This window comes from Fringilla coelebs (assembly GCF_963513975.1).
Source record: "Fringilla coelebs genome assembly, chromosome: 3".
Classification (NCBI taxonomy): domain Eukaryota; kingdom Metazoa; phylum Chordata; class Aves; order Passeriformes; family Fringillidae; genus Fringilla; species Fringilla coelebs.
Genome location: NC_140030.1, coordinates 92,134,393 through 92,147,222, shown reverse-complemented (window position 1 = coordinate 92,147,222; position 12,830 = coordinate 92,134,393). Strand labels below are relative to the sequence as shown.

Here is a 12,830-nt window from a genome sequence, read left to right as displayed (position 1 = left end):
CCCTAGTTCCACCCACCTGTGCCAGGCAGAGACATGATAATTGCAGTGCCTGCCTTTCCCTGGTACTGCTGTCTGCGTGTGGGCTGCTGGCACAAGGGACCTCTTGTTCCCTTTGCATGGTCAGACAAGCCATGTCTCAAGCTGGCTTACATCAGAAAGATGCTCCGCTGGCCCTGAGTGCTGGGTCTTGGGCCCAGGGCTCCCAATGACTACCAGGTGTTTTCTGTGCATTTCCTGCACAAAGATAATCTCAGACAAAGGGAAAATCCTTACAGATGAGATCTTAAAAAAGCACAACAGAAAGGTGAGAAAGAGGCCTGCAAGAAAACACTGTATACACTGTCACTGGACACTTCATAATATTATAAATTTTTAGGGTCCTGGCTAGGATTATCCCATATAGCATCTTACCTCTATATTTTAGCCACAGACCCATGTTGCCTTTACCAAATAAATGTAATCTAACTCAGGAGCAGAGACACCAAAGTGAGGAAAAGAGCTTCTGTGTTTTTGACATCAGAGTATCTGCTCTCAGAATGTAATTACTATTACATCTGTTTAGTGTTCACAATGCTGTATCCTCAGAGGCCTCTATCAGGTCACAGTTCATCTGCAGTACTTTTCCAACCTGATTCTTTCCACTGTCAAGTGGCTTAAAGCAACAGATTGCACTTAATTTGACCTGAAGACTATTTAAATAACCAGATGTGTTACAAAGCAGTGACACCAAAATCCTTCTTACATTGGAGAGTTTTCTTTCTATATTGTGTACTGGTATTTAGGAGATGGAGAAGAGCAGAGTGCAGTTTCTGGAGAACTCAGCAGCCCCAGGTAGGGTGGTGCACCTTCCAGGCCCCTGCTGGCTCTCAGCAACCTGCTCCTGTTGAATTCAGCTACTGAGAAGTTAAAGGCTTCCTTCTGCCTTTGGCACACAGCAGAAGAGACTATTGTCTGTCCTCAGCACAGCCAAGGGCAAGAAAGGAACAAAGACTGGATTAAATTCATAGGACAGCAGTAACACATGTTCCCCATAAACAACCATAATTAGGATTTTGCGAGCTAATTATAGGGTTTCAGAGTAAGAAAGTGCAAAGCCAATGTCCAAAGGTTAAAAAAAAAAAAAAAAGTTTCTGTGGCATTCCAGCTGGACAGCATTGCCACCTACTGGCAGATATTCCAGCACTGACCAACCAGGGAACAGGCAGCAGCAGCTTCCTTAGCAGGCATCTCGGGACAAATGCAGATTCCTCACTCCCACAGCACTGTTCTGTCACCCCTTGAGCAGCTCACGAGCGGAGAGCAAAGTGAACACAAGAGATGTTAGCCCTGGTGTTCTGTGCCTGAGAGGAAGATGGCACCAGTGGCCAGCACGCTACCATGGGAGCAGCTGCCACCATGGACACGGGGCTTCTCAGGCTGGCTGGGGATGATGTTCCCCAGGCTGCCCCAAAGGGCTCTCAGGGGGCTTCCTTAGACCCTGCTCATCCCTCAGACAACACTACATCAGTAACACCCCTGAAGCACAATTTAACACTGAAATTGAACAGGCAGGGAGAAAAAAATACCTGCTGCAAACAGGCAAATAAATCTCAATCTCTGCACTGCACAGTAATTTTGATGATTAATTTTGTCCAGAGATGGAACTAGGTAGATGGGTGTTTGCAATAATGTTAAGAAGCAGGTCCTCAAAAACTCACCCTACAGCTTGAAATACAACCAAGTGCAAACTGGTTATATTCAGTTTCTCAAGTATGCCCAGGACCTCATTCCTTCAGGAAAACCCACTATGACATAAAATCCAGCCATTCCACAGAGTCCTTAAATGACAGTGGAGGTCCCAACCTTGAGTGTTGAACCAGAACTTTGGAAACTTGTTTCTAAATACATACAGCAAAGACCATGAGGAGGGTGTTCAACACAAGAAAGGACATCAGAACTCCACCAGCCATCAAGGCCCTTGCCCACACCAGGAAAGGTTCAGCAGGTGACCTCAGGGCAAGTCACTTCAAGCCTCTCTGACCTCTGCTCTTCCCCTGCATGTAGAGCTCATACAGTTTGTCCTGCTGCAGAGGATGACTGGGAATGTTACATTCCTGCAGCATGAAACCTCAAGTACATCCAAACAGCACAACCTGCCCAAGTTTACCCACAAGAACTGTTACCAAAATGGCAGGCCCTGCTCAGCTCTGCAGGATGAGACACTTTAGTTCCATGGAACCAGGCACTTCCAAGTCAAAGTGGCATTTATCAATATTGCCTCAGCTCTTCATCTCCGCTACGTTTCTGTGTGGGCAAAAGAGTGAAGTTCAAGCCAGCTCCAAAGGAAATGAGTAACAAAGGATTGCACTGCCCACAAGAACTGGCTGGGATAGAATATTTTGGAAGATGGGCATGGCAGCAGCAGCTCAGAGAATGTATCCTTCATCTCCTTCCCCTGACAGTGACTTCTGCTTCTGAAAATTCTGCTGCTAAAAAAAAATCAGTTGAATTCTGCACAATTCTCAGAATGGAAAATGGTGCAGAACATAGAAGGTGAGTGTGATAGGGAAGACTGTCACACATACCCTCACACCAAAAGCAGCTTTCACATCTAAAGGCTTCTATTACTTGACATTTTAGGAAGAACCTCAACTTGCCCAGCCAGGCAAGCTTCTGCAGCCCCTGCCTCATCACCTGACCTCTGCCCACTACACAACTTCTGACAGCAGCTGTCTCCTCCACCCCTGCCTCACCTTTTCCACTGCTCTCTTGTTCCAGCCTTCACCCTTGCCCACAACATGCACTACTTGGTGGACCTGGCAGCAAGTCTCTCTATCAGCCATGTGTGTTATCAGGTTAACATCCCACAGTAAACTAATTCGCATTTCCCTCACGCAAATTTCTCAACCTGATTTTCACCACATTCTTCCTGTTGCAACCTTCTCACCTGGTGGTGCACCTGCCACAACAGGGATCTGAAGCAGTATTAAGAAGCCAAGCTCTAGTGCATGGGTCAGTGAAATGAACTTCTTCCCTGAGGGTGCAAGGTGTGGAAAATTATTCTGGCTGTAAGGGCCTGTGCTCACTAGGGAGGATTGGAATCTGGTGGCCTTTTCCCAACAGCAGATACTCAGTCCCATGAAGATGCACAGGGTTTCAGTGTTTGTGGGGAAAGATGGAGAAGGGAAGGATGCAACTTTCAAGCCTCTTTAGAAACCTGAGAATCTACATGGAGATGGGTAGAACAGAAAAGGAGGCTTACAAAAGCAGTAACTGCTGGGAAGTTTCAGAGAGCGCTTGTAATTGGCTGGGCAGGAGAAAATAAAACAGAATCACTGCCACAACGTTTAAGCAGCTTGGCTTTGTAGAAGAAATGATAGCTTAGAAATAAATGCTGGCACAGAAATATTTTAAAGCATCATCAAAGCATACCCAGCATGTCAGGAAAAATAAACAGAAAATTTCTCTGTCCTGAACACACACCAAAAAAAGGTTTGTTTTGTAAGAAGAAATAGTTTGACTCATTTTTGTACCATGAGAGACAACTACCAAAACCCTAAAGGAAGAAGAGTCCACATCATATTACTAAAAGCCCTTTGCCTTTCCCCTACTAATGTGGAACAGGGCTGGAGTTTTTATGATCTTGACCAAGGCAACAAAAAGCAAATTATTTAAACTAAGTATGAACATTCCAACCAATGCAGTTGAAAACAACTGTGATCTCTGGGTTTCCCATTGCTATTTTCTTTCCATTTTCCAAATTTCTACTCCCTACCCCGCACCAAGTTTTACAAAATTACACTGTCTTTACATAAAATATAACCTAGGGAATGGGAAGGATGCTGTCTTCTAAGAGTGTGTTTGGGATTAACCTTGTTACGCAAAGTCCAGAGACAAAAGCTGCTTATCTGGGCAAGATGCTTTGACATCACTAGCTAGAAAACACCAAAGTAGCATAAATCAAAGCATAATCCTCATGATAAATAAAAGGGGTTTTCTTATTTGGTTGGTTTTTTTCCCCCCAGTGACATTTCAGAACAGTGCTTTCAAAAAAACCCTTTTGATTGTTGGATTATATGTCAAGGAAACTCCATTTCTCACCTATGTTTTTGCAAGTTTTATGTTCATAAGGATGTATGGAGTTTCTCTGCTGGATCAGGGCTTTAGTCTCTAAAGAGTTACATCTCTGCAACAACTACAAAATGCTTCACAACAAAAGATAACTAGGGAAAGGAGAGGATTCTAGCATCTTCAGAAGGTTTCACACATCAAAACACTTATAAAATTATCCCTTGAGCAATGGTACAAATCTTCAGGTTCATTTCAAAACACCGTAGCAAACACAGACACAGTTTTCCATTTGCTCTTTAATGATCTCCCCTCCACTCTGACTGCTGTACACTTAATGTTTTTGTCAGTCAACTCCCCTTGAGTCCTTCCTTCAGGCATTTCTAAACCACAGCTCCTGAGGAGCACCTGCTTCATGAGTGATTCCAGTGAACTCCCACAGCAGGGTTATGTACAGAGGGACCTGCTGGGTAACCTAGAGTCAAGGTGTGGAAGGAAGAGTGCAGGCACTGAGCAAATTACCACAGCTGCACACCCACAAGCTGTGCTGGGCTCCTGCTGCCTGTCCAGACCTGTCTCATCTCACAGTGGACTGCCAGCAGACCTGTGAAGTCCCTGTCACTGCCTGCCTCAACACCATTCCACAGCTCTTTCTCCATCCAACTAAGGCATGTCCATGGTATGTGCCTTGCTGCACTTCAAAGAGAGAAAGATTTGATACAGGCTCACAGGATCAGAAAAGCAGGCCACAACTCCAGAACTTTCATCTAGGAACTGCAACTCCAGATGGCGGGGGGTAAACTATCTATTATGAACTGAACAACTGTTTCAATGAGCAAACAAAACCAGAGACCTTTCCTGCTTCTATTTCAGGATAAAAATAATTTGCTACCATTATTGCTCTAGAGTATTCTGCTGTTACACTTTCTAATGAGAGAGAGCAATAAACTGTCCAGAGAAACACCACATCTCAAATTCCAAAATAAAGTAACATATTAGGGAATGAACTTTCAAAAAAAATCATTTATGTAAAAGAATGTTCTATTTACAAAGGTCAGTTTGCTCTTTATGATACGCATAACCACTACGAGAAAAAAATACACATGAAAGAAACTCCTCATCTTTCAAATAAACATTTACAAATACTCTGCTTAAACTACTAGAAAAATTAAGACATTTGAAATTAAGAGTGCATTCTGCATGCAGTTAAGATAGAAATTACATTGCTGGACTTCAGTGTGTCATTTCTTATCATTGTGAACAACACACACTTGGGCTTTTCTAAAACACCACAGCCTGGCTATTACCTTAGGATCTCAAAAGGAGGACATGGATCTCCATTAACAAGTTATTAGCTACTCTGTGTTTTGCCATTAAGAAAGGACATCCCAATTTTCTTCTCAGTAGACAGGTCTGGTCTTGTCCAACTTGGTGTCCTTTTCCCTGAGTTCCTCTTTAGTGTTCTGCTAGGATGATGGTTGGCTTGGTACATCTACCAGTCCTTGGTGAGGACTCTTCCCATTACAAGGCAGAGTTCAGAAATTCCAGGAGCTGGGCACGGTTCCGGTCTCTCTGTCGAGCAGACAAGCAGAGGCAGTGGTTGAACACACCTGTACTCAGGAGCAAGGCCACAGATCCCTGTTTTCTGTAGGGTTTCCACATCCCAAAGCAAGTGCCATTGACACAGCTGGGTCTAATCATCTACCAGTGAGGCGTGGGTGCCCAGGGGAAGTGCCAGGCAATGGCTACTGAGGAGACAAGTTGTCACTATTCCATGAGACACTTCCTAAGTGGCTCCCTAAGGAGACTCCACTGGGCTGTCACCATGCAGCTCACAGCCTGCCCAGGAGGGAACTCACAAGCAAAACAGATGCTCCTCTCTGGTGGTGAGGCAACTTTCACTGTACTCACAGCAAGTCCTGAGCTTTGGGAAGTATCTTTTTTTCCCCTCTGTATAAACAGCAGCTTATGCAGCATAACAGAACCCTGAATTTGGGTTCTCTCTTCAGAAAAGAGATGGCCCAACCGGTCAATTCCACAGATTTTTCTAAAAAATTACTGAATCTTTAAATATTGTAAAGAATGGATGTTGTTCAATTCAGCAAGACCACAGGCCCCAATCAAAAAATGGACCAACATCAAATATTTGACATCAAATATTGTAACAAGAAGGCTACTGGAACAAAACTAGCAAACATTCAGCATAATTTAACACACACTTTGGTGTCACAGAGAGAAGGTAATGTGTTTTCAGTCAAATTTAACTCCGAATGCTCAGGAATGCTTTGGTAGCTGTAGAATGAACTACTAGAGCTGAACCTGAATCTGCCAAGCTGGATACCTCAAAGAAGTAACACTACCTGACCAGTACCAGAGCCCTCTGCAGGTCACCCTAAGGTGTTGAAGAGTGAAGGTATTATTTAACTGCTGAGTCCAAACATCCATAGCAATAGCACACAACACAGTTCATGGTATTTATTTCCCTGGGTACCTCAGCAAAAACATTTGCCTGCTCTGAGAAAATGCAGGACCATGTGGTCCTAATAATACAACTGGGTTTTTAAAAATTCCTCTCTAAATAAAGTCTAGTCTTGCATGTGTTAGAAAAACAGAGTGAAGTAGCAATTACCACAAGTGATCACAAGAGACTGAAAGAAGATGAGTACAATTAGCACCAGTGTAAGAGAAAGCTACAAATTGGCTAATGATTAGAGGCTGAAATTCTAAGAACCTGCACAAGCATCCTTTGGTTTATCTGCTCATAACTGAGTAGTCCAAGCCCTTTTATAACATAAAACCTGCCAAAAGAGTGAATTAAAATTTCTCAGACGGCATCACAGCAACACTTAAAGCTACACTCGGTTTACAACTCTTAACTGCAAGACTCACACTTTTACAAAAACTACTACTACAAAAAATATTAAAAGATACAGCATTTTTTCTTAGGGATATTTAAACTAATTAACTCTTACCTCTATATCTTCCTTAGTCTTCTTTATTTTCATCTTAATTTTCTTTCCGGTTATCATGCTGTAGTTTTCATTCTTCTTTTTGTTTTTGAAGAACTGAAATGGGATCACATGTTAAAAAGGCATAAGCTTCAATCTGTACAAATCTTAAGTAAAATTACAGACAATAATCTTTTATACTTCCTTACTGTTCACAACAACAGAGAGAGGTTTCTACTGGCTGATGACCAAACTGGAGATCCTATAAACATTTTTATGACAGGATGGATTAAGTATGTAGGTGAGAAATAAAACAGGGCTTCACACTCAGACCAGCATACCTTGGAAAGCTGGACAGGTCCTGTTTTCTCTTTCCTTTTCTTCTTTTCTTTCTTTTTCTTCATTTTGTTCTCCTTTTTCCTTTTCTACAAGAGTTAAGACATACACTCTTATGCTTACAGGCTAACAAGGGCAAAACCCCCCAAACCCACAAGGATCTCTCAAGGCCACTCAAGTCAAGACAGACACTGCTACTTGCCCTTACCACTGCTGGACAAGTAGTAGAAAGTAATGCACCAGAGTTAGCAACCCTTGGGACTCTGAGCAAGAGTCAGAAAAGGTCTGACTTCCCGTTCTCTCTCTTTTAAAGTAACCCCAATATATAAAACCATTGAAAATTGAATTTAAAAAATCAACATCAGCAAGAATTTAGCACTCACCGACTATAAATAATTTCTTCTCTCAAATTCTCTAAAGTTATCAAGATTCCCCACTATTTTTTTTTTCAGAGACTACTCTAAACTCCAGCTGGACCAGCAATGATTGGCAATAATAACTTTTAAATTATTTCTCTTTTTGGCTAAACTCAATTGTTCATTAATCAGTTCAGCTACCACAACCTTAAAAGCGTGATTTAGATTTACACAGCCACAGACAAAAGCCTTGTCTTACATGACATTTAAGGTTATTGAAATATAAAGAACTGTTTTGTTAGCTACTTATTTCTCTTTGTAAACTGTTACCTTTTTGTTGTGTTTTTCCTTTTTCTTCTTCTTTGACTTAGACTTAGGAGAATCTAAAATTAAAGAAAAAATAACAAAATCAAACACTCAGTTTAGCATTCTGAAAAAGGCCTTTGATTTACATATAAGGCAGAGAAATGTGAAACATATGAAGAAAGTGCTTTAGTTCAGCTATATGTACGGACACAGGTTGAACTAACCCTGAGGAAGAGAATACATTATTGTTACTGCCACTTACTGGACTAACATGGAAGCTGAAAATACCTTATTTACTGATTCTGCAGATGTGCCAGCTCCACCTGAATCCTCAAAGTTAAATGCTTGAAATGCTAAGACCAAAGGAGGACTAAATCAAACCCACAAGTCTGGTCTAGATAGATTGGTGAAGTAAAAAAAAGACCTGCGTTTTGAAAATGCAACAAATTGAGGGGCTTAAATATATACAACATGTTGTTACCAGGTAACATTTATTTGAATGGCAGTTTCTATTTAGAAGGAATTCAAATTAACATAAGAACATTGCAAACTGTTTACACACAATAGGAAAGGATTATGAGATAAACACCCTGAACAAGCAGCACTGGTATTCTGCACTGTCACTTTGTGGTGGTTTTGCCACTTCTAAAACAAGCTTTAAATGCTCTCAGGAGTGCTAGCAAAACTGGAAAACATATGTGCAGGTGGAAGTAGCTTACCTCTGCTACTACTGGAAGAAGATGACCTTGACGATGAGCGTGATGAGGAGGAAGAAGTGGATGTACTGCTAGAAGACGATGTGGATGAAACAGATGAGGATCTGCTTCTGCTGCGCTTTCGTTTCCTTTTTTCTTTTCCTTAGGGCAACACAAGGGAACAGACACAAGCCTGCTAGTAACTGTGGCCTACCAAAATGACTCTCAGTAGAATTTAAACGCAATAAACCCCTGTTTTGAGGGGTTGGTTGTGTTTTTCCCCGCTGTTCCAGTGTGCCATGGTCTACTGGCATCACCAAGCAAGCAAACCCAGTAAGTGACACAGAGGGTGACACACAAACAAACACCAGAGAACAACCACAGATCACGGCACCTACCTCGGGCCTTCAGCCCTTCTTCTGAGGTTGCACACAGCGTCCTGCTTTTCTCATCCTTCCTGTTATCCATATCTAGTCAGAGGCAAAAGGACATTCAGTGATATAATTTCCAAAAGACTGTGGCGGTGGGGGGGGGGGAAATTCAGGAACAGTGGAAACGAGCGCCATGGAAGCACAGGGTGGGACAGGTTGGAAGGGACCACAGAGGGTCCCTGGTCCAACCTCCCCGCTCCAGCAGAGTCATCCCGGGGCACACGGCACAGGACCACATGCCTCTCCCTCTCCCAGGACCACGACACCCCCACACCGCGGGAGGAAAGCACGTTCATGCCCTCGCACCAGGAACCGGAGGCCAGACCCGGCTCGGGTGCCGCCGCCGCAGACGCCAGGGGGGTTTTACCCACACCTACGTGTCGGTCTGTCGCTGCATCACGGATCCCGCCCACGGCCCTCAGCGGCGGAGGGCCCCGCGCCCCGGCCCACCCTTCCCCGCCCGCCGCCGGACCCAAACCCGGACCCACCCGCGCTGCGGCCGCGGCCGCCCCGGTTCCGCCGCCCCTGGGCCGGCGCCGCCCGCGCCCCGGAAGGGCTGGAGCCGCCCGCCGCCGCTTCCTGCCCTCCCTCACGGCGGCCGCGGGCAGAGGGACGGATCGCAGCCCCCGCTCCGCCGCTTCCTGCCCTCCCTCACGGTGGCCGCGGGCACGGCACGGATCTCAGCCTCTGCCGCTTCTTGCCCTCCCTCACGGCAGCCGCGGGCACGGCACGGATCGCAGCCTCCGCCGCTTCCTGCCCTCCCTCAGGGCGGCCGCGGGCACGGCACGGATCGCGGCCCCCGCTCCTCCGCTTCCTGCCCTCCCTCACGGCGGCCACGGGCACGGCACGGATTGCGGCCCCCGTTCCGCCTGCCGGGGCTCTGCCCTGCCCAGCGTCCCCTTTCCGCTGCACAGCACCGTGTTCCCAAGCACGCCGTAGTCGTGGGATTCTGGAATAGTTCCTGTTCGTGCTCTGAACCGAAACAAATCCAAGCCCTGCTGAGCCCAAAGCCGGCCCAACCGCGAATTATCACCGCAGTGCAGCCTCAGGCCTCGAGGATATGCATCTGATCTAGTTTAGGATTTACTGAACTTGCTCTGCGATATCCAGGTGCGAACCAAAATGCCCGTGAAGCACACTGATTCCTAATCTTAAGCAGTGTAGGTTTGGTTTTGTTACTTTTTAAAATTAGTGTAAACAAATGCCCAGTACTCCACATCCTTAAAAGTCTGCTTCAGTCCAGCCAAAAGGAATATAGGCTACAGTCCCTCCAGAAGGATGATAAAATTATTTATTCTTACATTAGTTTATGTACACAGTAAAGACATTCGGCTAGAAAAATGCCTCTATTGTAGTAAGAGATATTCAAACAACTACAAACTATCAATAAATACATTAGAAACATATGGTACGCTGATGTAGAAATACCCTATGCTCTTTTGGTTACTTACCCAGTACAATATTATTGAAAAGTTTTTTGGTATTCTTCATGCAACATCAAAATTCTTCTGACAGTTCATGCTATACAACATTTTTTCTTAGGAATGGGATGAAATTTAAAACCCTGTTTACAAGCAGTTAAAAAATCACTGAAAATTTTAACATAAATTTCTTAATTTCTGTACTAAAAACAACAAATTTAAAGAAGTTTGTCTTTAAAAAAATTAATCTTTTCAACTAATTCTTTATAAAACAGGCAGTATTTCAAAAGGGATGTTTCCATCACCCAGGATGAATTTGTGCTTCAGAATTTTAAAAGGAATATTCATGGCAAAAACCTAAACCCAACCAGTAGGTAGAGGAGAGACTGCAGTAGGAACTGCCTAAAACCAAACATGCTTCCAAAATCTGTCTAGGAAAACACTAAACACTTAGCCACATCACTATGTCATCTATTCTAACAATTAGAAATGGAGTTTTAATAATACTTAGCTCTTTTCATGCTCAAACTTCTTCACAAACATTTAAAAAGCCCTAACGCTTCTGCAAGTATTATCCCCATTTTACATTTGGGGTGGTGGAGGCAGAGAGGGCTGGGAATTTGCCAGGATATAGACCACACACATCCTTTCCATCTTGCCTCCCTTGCTTGTCTGAGTTCTTTATCACCTTCTGTATTAAACACTCAGTGTACTGGAGAGCCCCAGGACACAGGGATGGTACATTCCCATCAGTTGTTAGTGGTTATTATGGAAGTTGTGTCACTTTGAAGGTTACATGACAAATATTAAAGTAATGAGCGACATGAAATCCAGGCTCAGGGTTGATGTCACAGAATGGCACACCACTGTCAAAACAAGCTTGCTCTTTCTGTAACCAAGCATTATGCCTAATTCATTCTGTTTTACAGCTGAAATGACTCCTGAGGTCAGTGGTGGTGGTACACAAGAAAAAATGTGTGCCTCCCAATCTGTCCCCGGGAACATGGAAAGCCCCTATGGTGGCTCAGTACATCTTGACATTATAAAACAAAAAGGACTTCTAGATCAAAACAAAGATTTCCCATGTGCTAACCCACCATGAGGTACAGATTACTAAGGTCTCTTCCCCTCCACCCCTGAGTTAGAAAATACATGTGTCTGAATTAAGCCCTGAAAACCACGTGGGAAAGTGAATGTCTAGCAAAAAGATTACAGATATAAAATAAAGTATTTTGCCTTCATCTTGGTATCAATCCTTGAACTATTCAGATTGTTATCAACATCCCTCACAGGAAGGGCGTTTTTCATTTTACCACATTTGCCCTCCTGAATTTTCTATCTTACGCCTTTCAGTCTGTGCCCTGTTTTGATTTTTATCCTGCCTAGTTTACTCTTACTCCAAAACCAGCTTAGTTTCTTGCTGTCTCTTGATAAGCTTTGGAGCAATGGATAATGCTGTGATGTTTCCCTACCTGACCTGTAAGAGATAAGAGATGCAAAATTCTGCCACTTGTAATAACAAAATCACTGAGCATGCAGAATTACATCCCTCTTACAGGCACCAAAGGGCTTTAAAAAGGCACATGTATTCTGTGTCAGTTGTTCCTCAGTGTCTGACCTTGGTGGTTTTAGTCTGTCTCAAATAAACCCTGTACAATGCACACATTCCTTTGCAATATGGAAGGAACTTGGAATAAAAATTAAGATCTTCAGACATCACAGCCAGCAGCTGTGTTATCCTTTAACAAACACTAAAGCTGCACTGATTGTCAAAATTGGGTTCTTACAACAACCTAACTCCCTATTTTCCCCCTTCTTCCCCAAACTTCTAGGAGAGAGGAAAAGTGCATGTTACGTAAGTGAGCTGTTCCCCAAGCTCTTCCTGCCTTTTATAGAGCTGGTAAGGCCAGAAACATCTCTTTTGCACAGATGTGGAAGCAAAAGAACAGGACTTTTGCCCCTTTTCCAGCAGTGCAGCCAGGAGCTGGCAGGCTGGCTGAGTGCCCTGCCTCTGGCCATGTCCTGAGAGGTGAGAAGCACCTGCAGCTTTTGGCTTCAGATGGGGACTGTGGATGTTTACCACCAATGGAAACCAGTCCCAAGGCACTAGGCAGGAGTGGAAAGGACACAAGAAAGCTGTTGTGACTTGGGGTACTCTGTACAGCTGAAAAAACAGGCTAAAAAAGTAAGAGGAATTGGCTCCTTCCTCTGGGTTTTCTGGAAAAACAAATAAAAAAGATGCAAGATACTTGGCAAATGTTTACCCTGCCTAACTGAAGCCATTCTCCCT

General features: G+C 43.9%; 1 protein-coding gene across 1 annotated transcript; it reads right to left on the bottom strand.

The window, feature by feature from the left end:
• Window positions 1–5,052: 5,052 nt before the first annotated feature.
• Window positions 5,053–9,746, bottom strand: LOC311151277 (uncharacterized protein). Its single transcript, XM_084201623.1, has 7 exons — window positions 9,608–9,746; window positions 9,087–9,158; window positions 8,713–8,850; window positions 8,018–8,070; window positions 7,337–7,420; window positions 7,020–7,112; window positions 5,053–5,619 (listed from the first exon to the last, which is right to left on the bottom strand). The coding sequence occupies exons 2-7, from the start codon at window positions 9,154–9,156 to the stop codon at window positions 5,569–5,571; spliced, it is 489 nt and encodes a 162-aa protein (XP_084057749.1). The 5' UTR covers window positions 9,157–9,158; window positions 9,608–9,746; the 3' UTR covers window positions 5,053–5,568.
• Between the last annotated feature and the right edge of the window lie 3,084 nt (window positions 9,747–12,830).

Bases quoted from the DNA above. Each gene is read 5' to 3' on its own strand.
- LOC311151277 (XM_084201623.1), bottom strand. From the start codon at position 9,156: ATGGATAACAGGAAGGATGAGAAAAGCAGGACGCTGTGTGCAACCTCA. The intron at 7,113-7,336 runs GTATGCTGGTCT...ATCCCATTTCAG, and splicing joins GACCTGTCCAGCTTTCCAAG to TTCTTCAAAAACAAAAAGAA. The intron at 5,620-7,019 runs GTAAGAGTTAAT...TCTGCTCGACAG, and splicing joins AGACTAAGGAAGATATAGAG to AGAGACCGGAACCGTGCCCA.